The 22,289-nt window shown below is 41.4% G+C and overlaps 1 protein-coding gene across 7 annotated transcripts in view; it reads right to left on the bottom strand.

The window, feature by feature from the left end:
- LOC132619321 (rho GTPase-activating protein REN1-like) overlaps positions 1–22,289 on the bottom strand; it is an 88,401-nt gene that overhangs the window by 55,843 nt on the left and 10,269 nt on the right. For 6 of the 7 annotated variants that reach the window (XM_060334257.1, XM_060334255.1, XM_060334254.1 and 3 more), the window contains exons 4-7: positions 13,167–13,246; positions 12,130–12,200; positions 11,955–12,033; positions 8,316–8,460 (exon numbers count right to left, since the gene is read on the bottom strand). In XM_060334257.1, the coding sequence (XP_060190240.1) occupies positions 8,316–8,460; positions 11,955–12,033; positions 12,130–12,200; positions 13,167–13,246 (375 nt within the window). Of the gene's footprint in view, positions 1–275; positions 324–8,315; positions 8,461–11,954; positions 12,034–12,129; positions 12,201–13,166; positions 13,247–22,289 lie in introns of those variants that run through there. The other variant, XM_060334260.1, reaches the window with a different exon arrangement.

The following is a 22,289-nucleotide window of genomic DNA, read 5'->3' on the forward strand; positions in this document are numbered from 1 at the left end:
TAGATCAAGCAACCACATTATGTTTTTTTCTCTTCTAGCACACCAAATTACCTCCTACAAAAACATAATATTCAGACGTAGAGCGTCTGTATATCGAACGATCTGCTCATGGCCGCGATCGTCAATTAGTAGTCATTTGCCTGGAGCTAACTTTATATATCATATTGCGGACAACTACATCCCAATGAATATCACTGGAGGATCCATAGAATGACTTACAACAATCATAGAAAAAGAAATGTCAGGTTTAGTCATTGTGAGGTAATTCAACTTACCAACCATCCGCCTATATCTTCCAAGGTCACTATGTGGCTCTCCTTGTCCTGGCAAGAGTTTAGAATTCAGATCCATAGGAATTAATGGGTCTACACCCCGTCATTCTTTTTTTTTTTTTTTTGATGAAGTGGCTGTATTGAAAAGTATCAAGTAGATGCAAGAAAGTTACAGAGAAAAAGTAGGTGACAACTCCAGAAAACAAAAAAACAAGTAAGATCTGGGAGTTAAAACCTATAGCAAAAATCAAGGCTGTTAAGCCATTTGAGAGGGAACTAATGAAATCTAAAAGGGAAATTGCATCATTTACAGGGGAAAGATTGCTCTAGCTAAAAAGGTACAGTAAGCTTTTAGATCTCAGGGAGCAGTTAGGAGTTGAAATCCCCTCATGGCACCTGCTGTTTCTTTCCATCCAAATACACCAAAATATACAGGTTGGCACCATTTGCCAGATTTTCTTGATGGATCTATCCACTTTCCATAGACTCCAACTTGTAACTGCTTCTTTTAGGGTGAGTGGTGTTGACCAGCTGATACCAAAAACTGCATAATACATGGACCAAAAGTCTGTTGCCACAGGGCAATGTAAGAACAAGTGGTTCACTATCTCATCTGTAAGGTGGCACATGAAGCATCTACTAGCTATCTGAATACCCTTCTTCTTGAGATTGTCTTGAGTGAGAGTACCATTTAGAAGAGCTGTCCAAATGAAACATTTGACTTTTGGAAGGAGATTAGTCTTCCAGACCAGCTTCCAAGCCAATGGTCAGTTAAAGCATTTGTCGTGTTAAGTCTGTTGTAGCCTTCCTTGACTGTGTAGGATCCTTTGCTTGAACCATTCCATTTGAGACTGTCTGGGATGTGAGGATTTAGTGAGCAACCACATCCTGAGCTCACCCCGTCATTCTTGTCTCCTCAATAATGTTTAAGATATACTTCCGTTGTGAAATAATAATGACTGATCTGATTAAGCAACCTCAATACCTAAAAAGTACTTTAATATATCGAGATCTTAGTCTGGAAGTAATAAAAGAGGTATTGCTTCAAAATTGATATCATCCTGATCAACGCCAGTGACAACGATATCATCAATATAAACCCAAATAAATACACAGATTTGGAGCAGATCCCCAATAGATCTGCTCACGAATCATGCCAAACTCCATAATTACTGTGTTGAACTTACCAAACCAAGCTCGAGGAGATTGTTTCAGACCATAAAGTGGCCAAAACAATCAACACACACGACCATTAGACTCCCCCCGAGCAACAAAACTAGGTGGTTGCTCCAGATAAAATTCATCCTCCAGGTCGCCATGGAGAAAACCATTCTTAAGATGCAAGGTCCGATATAAGACGTGAATCATCTGGACCTGATGCTGGATACGGACGGTGATGATAAATCAAGCGTGGTGGCACGGTGGCTAGAGATAGAGGAGTAACATAAGATACCGACGAAGATGTAAAGTAAGGTCGTGATATCAGGATGATCAAAAGATGCAAAGTAAGGTCGTGACTAAAAAATGTGACATTGGTAAACATAAGATAACGACGAAGATCAGGTGAGCGATAATGATACCCTTTTGAACCCGAGAATAACCAAGGAAGACACACTTAAGAGTAGGAGGAGCCAATTTTATCCTTCATATGGGCGAAATAATGAGCAAAATATGTGCTCTCAAAGACACGAGGGGGAAGATAATATAGATGCGACTGAGGAACAATACTGAACAAGGGATCTGATTCTAAATGGAAGATGAAGGCATCCATTAATTAAATGAAAGGACGTGAGAACTGCATATCCAAGAAAAACACAGTGGATCATGGGAATAAATGAGAAGAGTGTGAGAAATCTTAATGAGGTGCCTATTCTTCCTCTCTGCTACCCCATTTTGCTGAGGGGGTGTACGAACAAGTTATTTGATGAATAATAACTTGAGAAGTCATAAACTGCTGATAATCGAAGGATGTGTACTCTAAGTCATTATCATAGCGAAAAGTACGAATAGAAACACCAAATTGGTTTGTATTACAAGTTACGACACAAAAACTCTTGAATATAGAAAACAACTCAGAACCATCTCTCATCAAGAAAATCCAAGTACATATTGAATAATCATAAATGAAGCTAACAAACTAATAAAATCCTAAAGGTTAACTGACTCTACTAGGACTCGGAATATCATAATGAACTAATGAAGAATAGACGTTACACAACTCTCAGCATTATGTGGGAAGGTGGTGTGGGTACGTTTCCCAAGTTGACATGATTCACAATCTAATATGGATAGACTAGACAAACAAGGTACTATCTTTCTTAAATTGGATAAACCCATGTCCCAAACATCTGTGAATCAAGTCTAGAGAAGCTGTAACTGCATGCTAGCTATAGAGGATTGGGAGAGGTCGAGTAGTAAAGGCCTTGTGATTCACGTCCTACACTAATCATCTATCCCATGCTGTAGTCATGTATAACAACAGAATCATCAAGGAATGTTATGGCAAAATTTAGACACGAGGCAAATGATTAATTATGCAAGATTAAAAGGACATCCAAGGGCATAACGAACAGAATCTAGAGTCATAGAGGATAGGGAATGAGCTAGTCAAACTCCTTTCACTTTTGTTTAGAATCCATTGGCTAAAGTAAAAGTGAAAAGAGACTATGAATAAACAATATTATACAAAAGTGATTTATTACTAAAAATATGATTAAAAGTAAATGAATTCATGACCCACGGTCCAAAGAGTATTAGACTTTGAGTTACAGGCAATAGATTTACCAGCAAAATAAGTACTAGTCTGAACAATAGAGGCTACTTGCGGAGATGTCTGTTTATTAGCTCGATATTGAAGGAACTCATTATATTCCCTTTCAGATCAAGAAAACCACTAGTTACTTGCAGTGTCGGTCTGAGAAACATGAGCATTTTTTGGATGGTTGACCATGCAAAGAATAACACACTTCACGAGATTGCTTATTACAATAACTACACTTGGGTCAAGATCTTCCAAAATGACCCCCTCCTGATGATTCTCCAAAGTTTGAAATGTCTGAGCGAGAACAGAAAAGTCAACAATTTCTGATAAGAACACTGTGTGATTGGGTGGTGTCGCAAGGCAAAGTAATCGAGAGATTAGGTCATCAACTCTAGAAACAACAGGACTAGGCAAAATTTGGTCACACACCAGATCAGGTCATTAGGAAGGCCAGCAAGTGTAAGAACAAGAAACATCTTTCTATTGTTGCTACTATAGTTTTTCAACACTAGCATTAATAGGTATCAACTTCTCAAATTACGCCATAATTGCCTTTACCAGTCCCAAGTAAGTAGAGATATCCGACTCTTGTTTCCTTAAGTTTGTTATTCGAGATAACGCATCAAAAAAATGAGATATATTATTAACGTACATAGTCGGCCTTTCCCAAACAAAATAACATGTCTAGAATGGATAAAAAAAGGCATTAACTTGGAAACAATACTTCACCACAGGAGATACATAATTGACCATTAACCTTCTCTTACTATGCCCGCGCCTTCTCGTCTCCACCACTAGCTTGTTTTGGTTAAGTGATCTTGAACACCTTGACTCTTGCACCACAACTCAATCGAGGAAGCCCAAGCTAAATAGTTTGAACTTCCCATTAAGAGTTCAAAGTAATCATAACAATTGAATTTCCAACTCCTTTATTTTTGGAACTAAAAGTATCAAATCCGAGAGACATGGTTGGACTGAGAAGAGTTCTAAGCAAATAATAACAAAATATAATTGAGAAGTTGTTGGAAAGTGATTGATAGTAGTTGTAGAAGTCTGAAAATAATGAGAGTTGTAATAACTTTAGTCGAGAGATCCACTGTGCAAAGTATCTGAAACACTACCGAGAAACACAAATATCACAGGAAAAATGAATTTGACTACACCAAATTAGGGTCCGGCGATCAGAATCTGTAGAAAATTGGATGGAACAGCTCGGAAAGCTTGGACGACTCCAACAAAAAAGAACTCAAATAAATGGTCGAAAAAGGTCTCACGCGCCCAGGGCGTGTGTCAGATGCGTCGCTGGAGATGGACATTCAGACAGTGCGTGACAGCAAGTCCGCCGAAGCGGTTTTCTAGGGTTACTCACTGGAGTTTCTGCTACACCTCGTAGTTTTGTACGTTGAGATTTGTTTAGTTGTCTTAGTCTTGGACATCGGAGTTATCTTCAAGTTTATATGAGATTATACATGCCTATCTTATGGTTACGAGGGTTTAAGTTCGTGTTTAGTAAGTTATGGAAGGATTGGAGAACATAGCAAATCGAAGAAATTATGTTTGTCGAAACTTGGGGAAAACTTGGCAGAATTTTGGATAGGATTTTTGGTCCAACTTGAGGGAGGTATATCTCCTAGAATATGAGGAGTTATGGAATGCATAACCTATGTAAATTCAAGTTCAGCGAGTCTTCTTTCCAATGCAACTGACAGATCGCAAATCTGAGAAGTACGGGATAAAGTACGGCCCGTACAAAATTGTACGTCCCGTACCTCATTTTCCAGAATTTTCCAGAAAGTTGAAAAATTGAACTCCCAGGTACGGGATAAAAGTACGGGACGTACAAAAATGTGCGGCCCGTACATGTAGGGCGTACTTTATGTCGGTGGATTTTTAAGCATTGCTTTATATTCCGTTTTTCACTCTTGGGGTCCATTTTCTTCCAAAACAGACCCAAATATACTCCCAAACCCTCTCCATGAGTTCTTATGCCAAACCAAAGCAAAACTCAAGGGAATCAAGAGATTCAAGTGCTAAGAAGCTCACTAGGGTTAGTAGAGTTCAAATATCTCTTGGTGTTGAAGTTGGAGGTTTTCCCCAAGTGAGGTAATTTGATCCAGAGCTTGTTCTTGCATGATTAAGGTAAGGTTTCATCCCTATTTCATGTTCTTGAGGTTGTTTGATTGTTATACAACATGATTTAAGGAAGAAAGTGAAAGAGGAAGTCCAAGAATGAGTTAGAAACCATGTTGAGATTATGGACTGTTTTGAGCATGTTGTGGTTGTGTTGTTAAGCTAATTTCCATGTATATGGATAGTATCTAATGTTGTTGGTGTGTTGATGAGATTATGCTCCTTGATTGGGAAGAAAGGAAGTGTATATTGTTATTGTATATTGGTATACTTTGGGTTGTTTGGTGTATATTCTTTGTATGGATAGTGAAAGGAGTATTTAAGGACTTCTGTAAGCTTGTTGTTGTATATGTTGTTGTGGCTAGAGAATAAGGGGAAGTACTGCCCGTTTAGTCTTAGAATCAAGTTATCGTTGATATACGTGATATACTAGCGCCATCTAAGTTTGCATATGTATTCCTTGTTATAGAATTGGCGTGCTAGTTGTAATTAGCTCGATTGTTGGATTTGGACGACCTGAGGTATGTTAAGGCTGCCCTTTCCTTTTTTTGTGGCATGATCCTTATGAACAAGATGTACACGTAACGTTAAATCCATAATGATTCTATTCTTAGAAGTTAGGAATGATCCGTTTGATTCATGTTCTATAATGTTATCTCCGAAAAGTCTTTCTTTAGATCCAATATGATCTCTAGAGTTACTTGTTGATGAAAATGTTATCCCATAAAGATGTTCAGAGGTCTAACAACCTTACGTCACTCCGACAGATTCATAATGTACTCTTATTATGTTTATGCATTGCATTTCATTTATATGTATGCATATACAGACCTGTGACCCCTCAGGCGTTATATACGAGTATATTATGTACTATATATCTATGGATGGGGTATGGGGAAGGTGACGTCGTTATATACGCACTACCACCTGATCAACTGGTCATATGATGATAACGATGATGATGATGATGCCCAAAGAGGCCGATATGATACGATGGGACACCCACAGAGGCTTGACAGGCACTATATACGCATATATATATATATATATATATATATATATATATGACCTCATGCATTCATGCACAATATTTATGTATATCATTGACTCACAGAGGCAGTTCAGACATACAGGTTGCTCTCATATACCCTATGTTTTCTTATGTCCCTTTTATATTACTTTCATGTCTACATACTCGGTACATTGTCCGCACTGACGTCCTTTTGTTTATGGACGCTACGTTTCATGCCCACAGGTCTTGATATATAGGTTGACGACTCTCCTAGTAGGATGTCAGTTCAGCAGACAGCGTCATTGCACTCTACTAGTTCCGGAGTTGCCTTGTGAGTCAGCATGGTTACATATGCATATGCATGGGTATGGCGGCGCCCTGTCCCGACCACGTTATGTCATGTATTCCAGTAGAGGCTTGTAGACAGTTATGTACATTTAGATGTTGTATGGCCTCGTCGGTTTATGTACTATGGCATGGGTGTGTGTGACAGCCTTGTCGGCCCGTCCAGTATGTCCAGCTTGTTATGCAGTTATGTCCTTTCAAACCTGTTTATTTCAGTTTATTACTTATATGAGTCAGCAGGCTACCTCGTGACGGCCCTAATGGCCCACCTATGCTTATGATTACGTTACGGATGCATGTCCAGTGGTACTCGATAAGTAAGATCGGGTGCCCGTCATGGCCCTCCAATCTGGGTCGTGACAGTTTCCTCAACCCCGTGGTAGTATCTATTTTCGAAGAACATCAAATAGAGAAAGAGTGATGCAATCTGCCGAAAAAGTCACCAAAAAGAAGCACACTGACTGTCCCAGACTCGCTCTGCAGTGGCGAGCATTTCCCACCAATGCTCTAATACCATATCAGAAATAAAGGTACGGGAAAATATTATTGAGGTACGTACTTCTATTGTAATACACTAAGCCCTATTTATGCATATATTATACACAGTACATAATACATATTTACCAATGTGGGACACTATATACAATACCAAAACATACTAAAGCAAACACCTTTTCTTTGACAAAAGAGGGCTCGTCTTTTACTGAAGGGAGTTATTTTCATCTTAGGTTTTGTTATCTAGGTACTTCTAATTTACGAGTTCCTATATTCCACATTCTATCTAACATAAAGCTAATACATATATTCCCACATAAGTTATGCAAGAATTATTTGTGGGAAACAGAAAGGGTAGCCAATCACTGTATTGGTAAGACAAAATATTATGCTGAGATCTTTTAACCCTTAAAGCCATGTATGTTAGGTCAATAAAACCTCAGCAGGCATAAGCCCTTGAAATAACTCTGTTGGTCCGTATGCCCCTCCCCCTCGCAAAGCCTGAAGAAAGGAGCAACTTAGATACCTTTTTTCAACTATATTACTGGTTTGCTAAAAGGGTCCTTGGGCCCGATCAATCTCTATACTCTTGATGCAATGGACTCCCTAAAGCCACTAAACCACTCTCTTCCACCCGATTTGGACTGAACCTTCTAGTGAGATATGTGATAATCAGTTCAAATACCAGATGAGTAGCAAAAAATTTTTGAAATGGTAAAGTTTTATTCATAGAAAGTACCAAGATGGTACAAGAAGTACAAAAACAAAGGACAGCAGATCAAAACAAAGATCCCACATCTACTGTCTTCCCCCTAGCAAATCCAAAAACTCTATATACTCATTTGTGCTACCAATAAGACTATCCTTACACCATAAGAAAAGATGAGTAGCAAAATCCCGATGAAGACCAATATTGATAGAGCCACAAAGGAGTATATTACAGTTAGACATCGTGGTTTTGAGAACCCTGTTCAATATGTTTCTTCTAATAACATCCCTTTCAAAGAGTTTAGTATCCACTAAATGTAATCCAACTTTTGTCAGTCCTTCACCGATTATAATGTTGCAGAAATATAAATCGGTATCACAACCACATGTACCCAAAATCATGAATGTTATAGAATAAATATCAAAAAGCACAAGAAGAATGAGAACTTGTTATCTTGCAAGAGAATTGGCCTGTAAATCAAATTTTGTAAAGCTATATGATAGGCAGACATTCAATACATTTAGTTCTTCCAATTAACAGATGTACATTAGAGGTTCACGTCATTTATAACCATATGAATGAGAAGCTTACACAGTTCTGTTGAAAGGTCAACTGCACTGGCCTGATCATTCCGAGATACTTCATTTTGGCCAGGTAAAGAATCAACACTTGGTGCACTTGCCAAAGCCTCCTCAAGTGCAGCTTTCCAGTCAAGCAAATCCTCAAGTGTTTCAGCCTGTTACATGAAAACCCTTAGAACGAAATCATGCAAGTTTAGTGTACTTTTCGGAGCACACACATAGAGTAACGGTAATGATGATGAAATGGAAATAATGTAACAATGTAAAGTATAAACAAACGTTGAGGGAACCCTGTTAGAAGTTGATGAATATCTAAAAGAACATTTACTATTATGAATTCATGCCATCATGGTAATAGACAAAAATTTCCACCAAAAAAACCAAGGGCCCAAGGATGTGGCAGACTAAACTTAAGAATAAATGTAGACTATTAGCCTATAGTTTCACAATGTACTATTGGTGCAGAAGGTGCATTTTGAGGCAAAATCATCTACCGTTGCAGCAGAATCCGGTAAAATAATCAGATTTTTGGAACTATTTACGAAGTGTTCAAGGTTAGCCAATTGGAGGAATATTTCAGTTCTCAAGTATAACACTAAAGAACTTTTTTAAGTTAGTTGCAGTTCTAAGCATGTATGAGTACACTCGTGGCAGAATAAAACAAAGTATATCGAAACTTTGACCTAAACATGTAGTGAGAGTGTAAGATTCTTTATGCTTTCACCAACACATAGGGGTTTGAGGCAAAGGTGACCCATTGTCACCTTTTCTCTTCTTGTTGGCTATGAAGGGTTTGAGATGATACTAGACATAGCTAAAGGAGACAACTGGATTGGAGGAATGGAGGATCGAACAAGAAGCAATAATCCTATAACTATTACACATAAATAATACATAGACAATACCCCTTGTGTTTTGTGATGCAGCTGAAAATCCATTAAGAAATATAGGGATTATTCTTCTTATTTTTTAAGCTATATCCGAACATCACATCAAAGTGGGTAAGGGCAAAAGAGGGGGGTGTCGTATCTGTGGTGTGACGGGCATTGGTTTGAGTACCGGTGGCATGTTATGGGTAATAGTGAAATCGCATAATTATGGATTGTAATCAAAGAATCCCAAAGCATATGGGCATTAGTTGATAACTATTCGACTTGATTTGCGTTATGTGCACATATCACTCCACTAAACCCGTATACTTGTGCTAATCGAGCTAGTTGTGTAATTCTGCACGGTACATGGTTATAGTTTGCATTTGATATCCATGCTTATGTGATCATCCATTTTTATAAATGATGAGGATTCACGCATTTATGGCTCGATATGATTGTTTTAGATCGATTGGTTTGGAGTGATGTTATTTAGCCTGATGTTATCTGGTTCCGGGAAAAGTAATAGCTATTTCAAGGTTATTTTATGGATATTTCAGCCTTATATGGTGGTTATTCGATGTGATCTGGGAGATCTGGTTTTTGGGTGGTATATGGACCTCGCGAGCCCCCCAAGCAGTCATGTGGAGCTCCGTGTGTATACAGGGAGCATATTGTAATGGATTGCATCACATTGTACATTTCTTATATTATGATTTCATTATCTGGCTCTACCTGATATTTGACTTATTCTCTAATCTGTTAATTGAACTGTTTGGAGTTCAGATAAACCGGTAAGGCTAAATAAGACTTTTCTTAATAACTTCGTCACTACTTCATCGTTGGCGGTCTATGAGATATACTAAGTGCATGTGCTTCCCGTACTCATACTACACTTATTGTACTCTTTGTGGTGAAGATTATGTTCCGAGTACGAGTGGGTCCCGTGGAGGGGTCTGAGTTTGAGGCGTTTGACTTTCGGAGATCGTGGTGAGTTGCTTGGCTGATCCGCAACGCCTTTCTCCCTCTGTCATTTTATGCATTTCTGTCTTTCTTATTTTCCCAGACAGTATATTTGGTCATTTCAGACTTGTATTTATACTCGTAGTAGCTCTTGTACACATGACAGCAGTCTTGGGTGGTATTTTGGTTGTCTCCGCACTTGGTTTATTATAAAGAGTTGATTATGGATATTACTGCATTCACTTTACTTTCTGCTTAATTAACTTGAATGAATTGGTTAATTGGTTGTTAATCGGATTTGGTTTACCTACCAGGTGGGGGTAGATGCCTTCACGACTATTAATTTTCAGTCGTGACATCAGGTTATTAGGTGTGGTCTTCATCAAGCATCTCAACAATTAGGATTATCTGGAGAAGTAGATTACCACAAAATATAGAGGGCTTTTGCTGGGTTGCGCACATGAAGATTGTTTGACATAAGCAGATCAACAAAAGAGGTGTTATAGGTGTCATAGTATAGAGGCGAGAATAAGCGAGATGAGTGATAAAGATACAATTGGTCTCTAGTTGCATTATACTGTAGCAAGGCAACTATATAGCCCATTTCTGAGACTCTATGGGTTACATAGGGTAACGCCTAAATCTGTGGAGGCTCTAGTAGCGGGGCAGGCGTGAACACAAGAAACATGTACAAGATGCAAGAGCATACAGTTCACCATGACAACTTGAACTTTATGGGTGTTTAGGAATGAGAGAAACAGAGGTATTTCAACATGAGGCAGAATCTATGGATAAACTCAAATATTAAAGAAATTGGCTTTTGGCTTTTCGATAGAACAATTTAGACCTACAGGAACTAGATATTTCATTTGACTTTCTTTGCTCCCCTCAGGTTAGTTCATTCAAAATATCTACATTTGCAGTTCATTTTATGAACCATGCATCATGATGGAGATTCTAATAGTGCAAAAGCTACATAAATTCACTTATAAAAAGAGAACCTACATAATTCAGCAACTGTAATCACATGACTTGGATTTCACCATAATTAATATTAAGTTGGTGTCAAATGGCCACGTTGGAACAAAATTGGGCAGTTCGAAACTGGTTGAACCGATAAATAATGAATCAAGCTAAGCTACACAAAGCTTATTCTCGTCAAAATGGATTGGATCAATTTAGGCTGAAAAATGGGTCATAGCCCAACCTTCCCAACTCAACCATTATTTGTTCATTTTTAATCCTTTTTCAATCAGCAAATCAAATTTTCTTTTCTTTAGGTAGAGAAAGTGTGTTGAAGTGTAAAGAGAGAAATGCATACAAATCAACAAAAGATTTTCATCTTTTTCTACAAGTCTTCTTATGGCCCAAGTTGAACTATCTTAGTAGGATGCATTGACATTCCCCTTTTTTCATTCTAATTATTGTCATGGGAAGAAATGAAGTAGATAGATCCAATCAAATATTGGTGATGAATCCTTCTCCCCCTCTTTTCTCTTTTATCCCTATTTAGAGTCAGGGAGGAAAGAATAAAAAATGGACTCAATATTCGGGCTCAAGTTCTAATTGACCAAAACATTGCAATGCTTTAGTTTGGGTTGTGTCTAGATTGATCCATCAATGAATATAATCAGAGCCAATTTGCGTAGATTGACCGAGTTACACTTTTGTGGGCTAATTTAACACCCTAAGTAGTACTAAAGCAGTATCGAGCACATTCTATTTGCATATATAATCGGTTGAATGAGTCTCAAATTTTAACAGGAATACGTAAAATATTTATAAAGCTAAAAAGAAGCAATCAGGAAGATTGGCACCTTAAGTGTGACAAATCGTCCATCACGGTCATCAGGAAAGAGCACTGTCAACAACTTCTTATCTTCTTTGACAACCACACTGAAAGAATAACATCATTTACCACTCTGGTGTTATTAGTCAAAAGAAAGCCACATTAGTAACTATCAGAATCATAGCAAAAAATAATAAGCCAACCTGCCTGAACTGTTGAGATCAATACCTCCAAGGGTCAAATTCACTTCGCCTCCCTTTTGGGGAGTAACAGTCTGAAAAAAATCAGTCAAAAGAGATGAATACAGAACAATATCAAGTATGTTTATGCATGAATAGAAGGTGTCGATCATGGCCAGATTATAATTACAGCAGAAGCCAAATGGTAATGTTCACCAAATAGAGGGTTGGCACTGCCTAAACTTTCTCATAATGTGGTTTTAGAAATCAACTAAATTGGGGAAATTTCGCTATAGAAGTCAACAAAGGTTGCATTTCTATGCACTAACTAGCAATACAATATTGTGATTATTACAGAGCAAGTTTTTCAAACAAAAAATGTATGTAAGAATGTCATAACCAAAATGGCATAATACACTAGTGTAAGAATCTTTTAAAACGCAACAATAATTGCATGTTTTTCTTGGCTCATATGGTAATATCTGTCATCTATTTGGATATTTTCTTGAATAACTAGGAATATATCTGTATATGAGACATGTAGAAGGTAAAGGTTTGGCACACGATGCCCAACTTACTTCCAGTGGGCCAGTTGTGCATATAGTACAACAAACGGTAGAGCTTCAAATTGGCGGAACTCGATATTCAGGTTTAATCAGATTATTAGTATAAGTTGTTTTGGTGGCTAAAGAATGACAAACATACATAGCAGTCCAATTCACTTTGCTTCTTTTTTTTTTTTTGACACTTTTTCCATTTTTGTTGGGATAATTGATTATTGTACAGATGTTTTGTCTTTTTGATCCCTTTATACAGCTTCATACAGGGAAGCAACCCCCTTGGAGTCCATGCAATATACAAATAGAGTTCAAACTCAGATTCCTTCCCACAATGAATTGGTATAAAAGAAGTTATCCGGATAACTTCCTAAAATGATTATATATGCTTACAAAGGGGCAATTGCTTGATACATGCATAGTAAGCTAGTAACCAATGAAGATTCTGGATATAGCATTGTAGTAACAAACAATCATGGTACAGTTGTAATAAAGGAGACTCACCGGATCACTTCTATAAAAGACCAACGAGGTCTCTGTTAGAGTGAACCACCTCTTCTTCCATGACGTCCAACCAATTCCTACTGCAGAAGAAATTGGAAACATCTAATTTTATAATAATGAAATTTAATGACACCCCCATTTCTTGCTGTCAACAAATAATCACTCAAAACTATTAGAATAGAGTAGATTTCATGTTTGACATGGCAGGTTGAAATATGTAAACCTTTTTGTAGAATATGTTTTTATTTGTATTCAAGGAAGAAGAATAAAAAAACTAAACTTCTCAACGTGTTTTTTTTTTTGGTCGACGAACTGAAAGAGTTATTATAGGTCACCAAGTAGGATGGGTCAACAAAAAAGGTAGCAAGGACATGTCCCTTGTGCAGACAAGAGCTGATCATGCACCTCAGAAGCATAACAAAACAAAGTGAAGGTTGTAAAGCAAACAAATTTAGAAGTCCGTACATTTACATAGATCATTTGTTTACCCCGAATTTAGGTAATCAATTGAATTTGTAAATGAGGTATGGGATATGTGGATGAGCTTTAATCTATTTGATTGGAAGAAAATGGATATGGATATGCTATAAGCAAGTGAATAATAATCGATGGTTTACACTAAATTTATGAATTAAATAATGTATGAGTATCGTTTGATTGAATAAAGCTAAAGAAGAACACACTAAATCCGGACCAAAATCAGAGAATGAGAGAGAGAGATTTTATATATTTTGCTATCACAATGTTCTAGATCTGGAGAAGTCAACCCCTGAAAGTACGGTAATGGCCCCTATTTATAGTTTTGCCTTATGGGCCTCATACAACATAAAGCCCTTTTGAATAAAGAAAAACCCTAAAAGGATAAGGTTGGGTCATACGGTCTGACACCCGTACGATTGGCAGTACAATGTGGCAGAACGGTCTTGACGCGTGGCAATTGTGTAACGGATCACCCGGACCAACGGCCACGATCAACACGGCTATGGAGAACCGGACCAAACGATTTCCTTCGCTTTCTTCGAATCAAGCACTTCTCCGGTCCGAAAGAAAGTCTTCATGCTCGTGTTTGTTTCTTTCTTCCCTCGATCTGCGGTCTCACCGGTTTAGCATATGTCCGATTTTTACCGTATACAGATAGTCCCCACACTTTCCGGACCCTAGTTTTACTGGGGTAACGGGAAGTGGATGAATCAAGAAACCGGTGGTTCCATATGCTCGTTATTATCTTTTCATTTTGGCGGGAACAGTTGCATCACGTCCCTCTGTCATCAGCCACGTGTCTCATCCTGGATGGTTAGCTCTGACAACCGCCGTAACGCACGTCGCTTCAAGTCACTTCTCATTAATTGTGGGACACGTGGCATTCCCCAGTTGGCCGGGATCTGTAACCGCCTCGACCCCCATATCTATATAATGCCTTCCACCTCTTCATTTTTTCATTTCACGTCTTCATTTCATTTCTCCTCCATTTTATTTATTCACTTCTCCATTTTATTTTCTCTTCATTTCATCACTTCTAATCATCCTCCATCTCGTATTTCTTGCTGATTCAACCGTTTTATCCCCTTTGATCCATCGCTTATATTGCGTGAAAGGAAACCAGCTCCGCCAACTTCTTCATTAGCTGTTTTTGTTTAGAGAGTGCTGTTGCTGCTTCTTTTTTTTTTTTGATTAAGCACCGGGTGTCTGGGTCTCTTTGAGCCCCGACTAATCCCGAGGGTGCACAGGCCCTCGGCAAGGAGTTTCCCGCAAGTGCACCACGGGTAATTCAGGGTTTTACCCCAGTCCCATGGCCCTCAGAAATTGTTTGCACCGAGTGGGTTTCGAACTTGAGACCTTGAAAGGGAGCACCCCAAGGCTCAAGCCAATTACCACCAGGCCAACCCCTGAGGGTTGCTGCTGCTGCTTCTTCTTACTCTTACCATTTTGAATTTTTTCTTGACTGCTCCCTCACTCCTATTTAACTTCCTTTTCGCATTCGCCAAATCTCCTTTTCCATAACTTCCAAATGTCTGCTAACACCGAAACCACCTCCCATGATGTTCCCTCAGTTTCTTCTCAAGGAACCGAGCCAACTTCTCAACCCAAGGGAAAAATCGCCTTTGAGCCCACTGCTTTGGACATTGTACCGTCCAAACCCAACTATAACAAGGATTTCGAGGTTGAGAAACCTTCTCTGGTTTCCGATAGAGGGTTTGATGTAAGACGGTACCCCTCGTCCATTACTGAGGACAAACTTGATCTAGTCCGGGCTGATTGCGGATGGGATAACCGTCCGGTATAAGTTTTTGCCCCCGTACTTGATGAATCAATCACCGGCCACCGGGAGGGTTTCTTATACGTTTACACCTACCCTTTCACACTCAAGCTCGACCCCCCGATCGACCCGGTTATTCTAGATATATGCCGGACTTACAATGTAACCCTGGCCCAGATTGGTCTGATTATCTGGAGGACCGTGGCCTGCCTCCGGCTATTGGCCAATAACTTGAAAAAGGAGTTCACGCTGGCTCACTTCATCCGATTATACTCCCCGAGGTTGTTCCGGGGGGTGTAATAAAGCTCGCTAAGCGAAGCCGGAACCAATCTTTTCGAAGATGGACGAAGATAGAGACCGGGGTTGGCTGGATTACGTCTGGGTGAGGATCGCGGACATTATTCCGGCCAACTACATGCCCTTTCCGAAGAGGTGGAATGATAATCGTAAGTCTCAGTTCTTTTAATAATTGCTTTTGACTGCTTTGTCAAACACTAGTCCTTTCACATTCACTATTTGTCCCCTTCTTTATACCAGCCGTGGCGTGGATACCTCCGCCTGTCTGGAACATCAACGAATGGGTTAGTGTTCTTCTTAGCCAACATACCCACGAAGCACGGACATGGGGACTCCTGTCGCGTGGCCGATGGGTAGCTCACAACCACGGTAATACTTTTCTTCTATCGGTATTCATTGCATTTTCTACCTTTTCCTTTTGTAACATCTTCGGCACTCAGGTTTACCCAAGGGCTCGGTGAACCCAAGACCGGAGACAACGGCCGAACCCGCTGCGCCGGCACCCGAGTTCGATTCAGCGGGTACATCCCGTATCATTGCTGCCGCCAACAAGAGAAAAAAGCCCTCTAACAAAGGGCAGAAACCGAAGAAGAGGGCGAGGAGCGTCGTTCGGACTCTGAGAGATAAAATAGAGCCCGAGTTCCTCATTCAGATGATCAGTGTGACCCCTCCCGTTGCTTCTATTCCAGAGGAGGGTACCACCATTTCATCACTTCCTTCAGCCGGGGAAGGACCGTCAGCTCCGGCCTTGCACACAGGTGGGGAAGAAATTCATTACCCGACTCCTCTAAGGTCGATTGAATTTTTTGATATTTCAGGTGATGGTTCATCTGAGGAAACCTCCCTGCAAAGGACCAGAAGGTCCGGGCGTGCACCCGAGACCGATCCGAGGGCTGAGCCGGTCCCTGAGATCAAAGTTCTAGTGGATAATTTTGATGACATGTTCTCGGATACTCCTCCTACTACCGGGGAAGCTGCCGGTTTTGGACATCTCCCAATCCCTCGAGTCACGAGGGCAGCTAGCCGAACCACCGAGACTGATGCTAGGGATAGCCTGGTGCGTATCTTCCCGGCCCCAAGTGTGGAACCCAGGAGGTCCAGATCAGCCGTAATCACTGTCCCCGAGGACTGCAGCTTTTTGTCTCGTCCGATGGGAGTAGCAAGCTACTTGAGGCCGCTCGTCTCGGACTCGGACAAACGGAAGATGAACGGAGTCCCCTGGCAGTGTCTCATTAACGAGGGCATGCACGCGGGCAATCGAGTAAGTTTATCAGCCATCCTTGCATAATTCATTGAGAATTTTAGTTTCTCATTTATCCGAGTTTTAACTTGTTTCTTTTACAGAGTGTGGTGCTTGTTAACGAAGCCTTCGTCCGCGCTCAGCAAGAAGTTGACGATCTCAAGGGCCAGCTAGATGCCCAAGGTCGAGAAACGGAGAAGTTCCAGCACCTTTTGCGGGTGAAGGAGGATGAATTGAACCGAGCAGTTACTCTTTCCAACCTTCAACCCGAGCTTGACGCGGTAAAGGCCGAAAACCTTTGATTAAAGAATGAGTTGGCCGAGATGGTCGAGAAGAACCGACTTCTAGAAGCGGACAAGGTCGGCCTTAGCCAGGACAACGCTCGTTTTTCCTCAAGGCTTGGTGAGCTCGAAACCACTATCTCTCAACTCCGGGGGGAGCTTGACTCGGTCAAGTCCGATGCCGTGAGCATGGCCGAAAGGCATCGGCTGCTTGAATCTGAGAGTGCCAAGTACAAGGAGAGGATGAGGGTGTTCGAGCAGTAAGCCGAGGACAGGGCCCGGATATGTGACGAGCTGAAAACCGAACTCGAGGAGACGGCCGAGGCTAATGACCTTTTCAAAGCCGAGCTCAAGTCGGCCACTCAAATCCAAAGGGTCTTCGATGAAGAGCGGGATGAACTGGTGGCCAAGCTAGCCCAGGCTGAGGCCGATTTGGCAGAAGCCCTTAGGAGTATAAAGGCTGCCGAAGCTCATACCACGATTGCGGTGGTGTATGAACGGTGGAAGTCTCGGAGGGTCACACTTGAGCAAGTCGAGCATGGCTTTGCGGATCTCCCGGCCCTGATACTCGAAGCTAAAAGGGTCGAGGAAGAAGCTAAGAGAGCCCTCGATACTGACTCCGAAGATTCCGAGCGGACAATGTCCGAACACTCCGGATCCAGCCACACCGGATAGACCAGGGCCTGTATTTAGCCTTTATTTTGTTTTAGGCTTCATAGGAGTTTCCGGTGTAAAAAACCTTGTATAAATGGAACATGCATTTTTCTTGATTTTCTTTATTCTTTTGCTTGAATGCTTGTTATGACTTTTGCTTGAATTGTCGGTCCGTTTCAAGGACAAGCAGAGATTCGGAGTCACTATTTCAAACTATGCCTGAATATTGGCTTTTCTCTTCATCCGGTATGTTTTGTCTGGGAATTTGATCGTGTTTTTTGCCCGTGGGACTTATCTAATGCTTTGTGAATTCAGACGTCTCCGAATCACGTTAGGCATTTTTTAGGGCAGGTATTTTTCGGCTATTCACTTTGTCATAGATTAGGTTCGGACACCTGAATCCCAGCCTTGGTGAATTTTAATGTAGCAGTCCCCATTCGAGGGTGTTAAAGATTTTGGCTCGGTTCATAGTGACCTATTGCCTTTGTCGAATTTCGACTGTAGTGCCCGGAATAGGGTATATGAATGAAGCGATGCCGAACTTTCGATAATCTTTGTATTGCAAGTATTTGTATGTACATGATATGAGGATTTTTTCGTTTCCTTCTATTTTTTGCCGCAGCAAATACTAAATGGACACAATTCACTCTGATCGTTTGATCCTTACATCGAAACCTAATATAGAAGGTCCGGTTTTGATTTTGCCGTAGCAAATACTAAGTGGACACGATTCATTCTGATCGTTTGGTCCTTACATCGAAACCTAATACAGAAGGTCCGGTTTTGGTTTGTTGAGCTCCTCCGTTTTTCCATTAACCGGGGTAAACCTCGATGTGGGTACAATAGTCCCCTAGTGCTTATCCGAGCTGCAAGATCGGGTAAGCGCTATCAAGTCCCCACTCGTAGGGTGTGCCCCCGAGTTTACGTTGTACTTGTTGCCTCATTAAAAACCTTGTCGGAAAACCCATCTTGGGACAAAACCGTACTAAGCAAAAGAGTGCAACACGTGTTTGATCCTAACTTCATCCGGTACTTGACTTCCTGCAAAAAAGAAAAAAGGCTAATAGATAAACACGAGGTGCCCATACCTTAGCAGTAGTATCTCTTCAAATGAGCCACATTCCAGTTATTGCGCAATCGTTGCCCGTCCATGGATTCCAGCTGATACGATCCTTTGCTCGTTACCTCGGTTATCTTGTACGGTCCTTCCCAATTCGGACCCAGTTTTCCTTCGTTGGGATTCTTGGTGTTCAAGGTAACTTTCCGAAGCACCAAGTCCCAAACTTGGAAATGTCGAAAATTGGTCCTCCGGTTGTAGTACCTTTCCATTCTTTGCTTCTGGGCTGCAATACGGACCAACGCGTTTTCGCGAAGTTCATCCGTGAGATCCGTGAGATCGAGTTCTATGGCCATGGGCTCCTCGTTTGACTCCTCGATGGAGTACCTGAACCGGAGACTCGATTCACCAACTTCGACGGGAATGAGGGCTTCGGCCCCGTAGACCAACGAGAAAGGTGTTTCTCCCGTGCTTGATTTCGATGTGGTTCTGTAAGCCCACAATACCTCCGGTAGTACTTCCCTCTAGTGATGCTTTGACGCTTCAAGCCTTTTCCTCAGATTTTGAATTATTGTTTTATTCGTGGATTCCGCCTGTCCGTTCGCACATGGGTGATATGGAGTTGATACGATTTTCTTGATCTTCAACCCTTCGAGGAAATCATTGACTTTGCCGCCCACGAACTGAGGACCATTATCACAAGTTATCTCGGTCGGAATGCCGAAACGACAAATAATGTGGTCCCATATGAAGTCAATAACTTCCTTCTCCCTAATTTTTTCGAAGGCCTGTGCTTCCACCTATTTGGAGAAATAGTCAGCCATAAATAAAATAAAACGGGCTTTACCTGGTGCCCGTGGCAATGGACCAACAATGTCCATTCCCCACTTCATGAAGGGCCAAGGTGACACTACCGAATGCAGCAACTCCTCGGGCTGATGAATCATCGGGGCTTGCCTTTGACACCCGTCACATTTCCGGACAAAATTCTTCGAATCTTCCTCCATCTGGTTCCAGTAGTAACCGGCCCTGACAATTTTTCGGACCAAGGCTTCAGCACCGAAGTGGTTGCCGCAGGTCCCCTCATGCACTTCTCTTAAAACATACTCCGTTTCTCCGGGACCCAAACACTTGGCCAGGGGTCCGAAGAAAGACCATCGATACAATTGGCCGTCTACCAAGCAGAAACGCACAGCTTTTGTCCTTAGTGACCGTGATTCTTTTGGGTCACTAGGGAGCTTTCCGTCTCGCAAGTAGTCGACGTACTTGTTGTGCCAATCCCAAGTTAAACCCATTGTGTTTATTTCGGCATGTCCGTTTTCTATCGCCGAATTCATCAAGTGCACCGTAGTCCCGGGGTTGATTTCTTCCCCTTCGACTGAAGATCCCAAATTGGCCAATGCATCGGCTTCGCTGTTCTGCTCCCTCGGTACATGCTGCATGGTCCATTCTTTAAACCAGTGTAGGATCACTTGGATTTTTTCCAGATACCTTTATATCCGTTCGTCATTGACCTCGAAGACGTCATTCACCTGGTTAACGACCAAGAGAGAATCGCACTTTGCCTCAATTATTTCGGCTCCCATACTCCGGGCTAATTCCAAACCTGCAATCATAGCCTCATACTCGGCTTCATTGTTAGTCAATTTAACAGTTCTAATGGATTGTCGAACGGCATCCCCGGCGGGGGTTCTAAGGACGATTCCTAGCCCGGAACCTTTGAGGTTCGAGGCTCCGTCCGTGTGTAGCGACCAAATACCCGAAGAAGTTCTTTCTCAACCTCGGGGACCATAGCCGGGGTGAAGTCTACCACAAAATCGGCCAAGATCTGAGACTTGATGGCCGTCCGAGGCTTGTATTCGATATCATATCCGCTAATCTCTACGGCCCATTTAGTTAGTCTACCCGATAATTCCGTTTTATGCATGATATTTTTTAGGGGGTAAGTACTACACATATCGGATGGCATTGAAAGTAAGGCTTGAGCTTTCTAGAAGTACTTACCAATGCCAATGCCAACTTTTCCAAGTGGGGATAACGGGTCTCCGCATCCCCCAAAGTTCTACTCACATAATATATAGGGAATTGCGTACCTGATTCTTCTCGGACCAAAATGCCACTTACCGCTACCTCGGAGACGGCAAGGTAGAGAAAAAGCTGCTCGTCCGCTTTTGGTGTGTGCAGTAGCGGTGGGCTGGACAAGTACCTTTTCAATTCTTGCAAAGCTCTTTGACACTCCGGTGTCCAAACGAAGTCGTTCTTCTTCCTTAGTAAGGAGAAAAAGCGGTGACTCTTATCCGAGGACCTCGATATGAAACGACTCAGCGCCGCTATCCTTCCGGTGAGCCTCTGCACTCCTTTGACGTTATTTACCACCTCAATATCCTCGATGGATTTGATCTTATCCGGGTTGATTTCTATCCCCCGATTTGACACCATGAAACCCAAAAATTTTACCAGACCGGACACCGAAGGCACATTTTTCCGAGTTAAGCTTCATGTTATACTTGCGGAGTACATCGAAGGTTTCCTGCAAATGCTTTAAATGGTCCTCTGTTTCCAGGGACTTAACCACCATGTCGTCAATATAAACTTCTATTGTTTTACCTATTTGTTCTTCGAACATTCCATTAACTAGGCGTTGGTAAGTTGCACCGGCATTTTTTAATCCAAAAGGCATGACATTGTAACAGTAAGTCCCATACCGGGTAATAAAGGATGTTTTCTCTTGATCCTCCGGGTGCATCCGGATTTGGTTATACCCGGAGTAAGCATCGAGAAAACTTAACATCTCGTGCCCGGTCGTCGCATCGATCATTCTATCGATGTGAGGCAACGGAAATGAATCCTTCGGGCATGCTTTGTTTAGATCCTTATAATCAACACACATTCGAAATTTATTACCTTTTTTCGACACCACTACTACGTTAGCTAGCCAGTCCGGGTACTTTACCTCCCGGATAGAGCCTATTTTTAAAAGCTTTGTTACCTCATCCTTTACGAAGGCGTGTTTTGCCTCTGCCATGGGCCTTCTCTTCTGCTTCACCGGGGGAAACCTCCCATCTAAGCTGAGCTTGTGAGTTGTTGCTTCTGGTGGCACACCTGTCATATCTATATGGGACCATGCGAAGCAATCGGCATTAGCTCGAAGAAATTTAATTAACTTGTTCTTGAGCTCCGAGGTTAACCCCGTGCCCAGGTATACCTTTCTGTCCGGTAGATATTCGAACAAGGTGATTTGCTCCAACTCCGCTACTGTTGACTTGGTTGCATCGAAGTCATCCGGCAAGACGAATGATCTGGGTACCCCGAAATCATCCTCTTCATATCCCAGATT

This window comes from Lycium barbarum, chromosome 11 (assembly GCF_019175385.1).
Source record: "Lycium barbarum isolate Lr01 chromosome 11, ASM1917538v2, whole genome shotgun sequence".
Lineage (NCBI taxonomy): Eukaryota > Viridiplantae > Streptophyta > Magnoliopsida > Solanales > Solanaceae > Lycium > Lycium barbarum.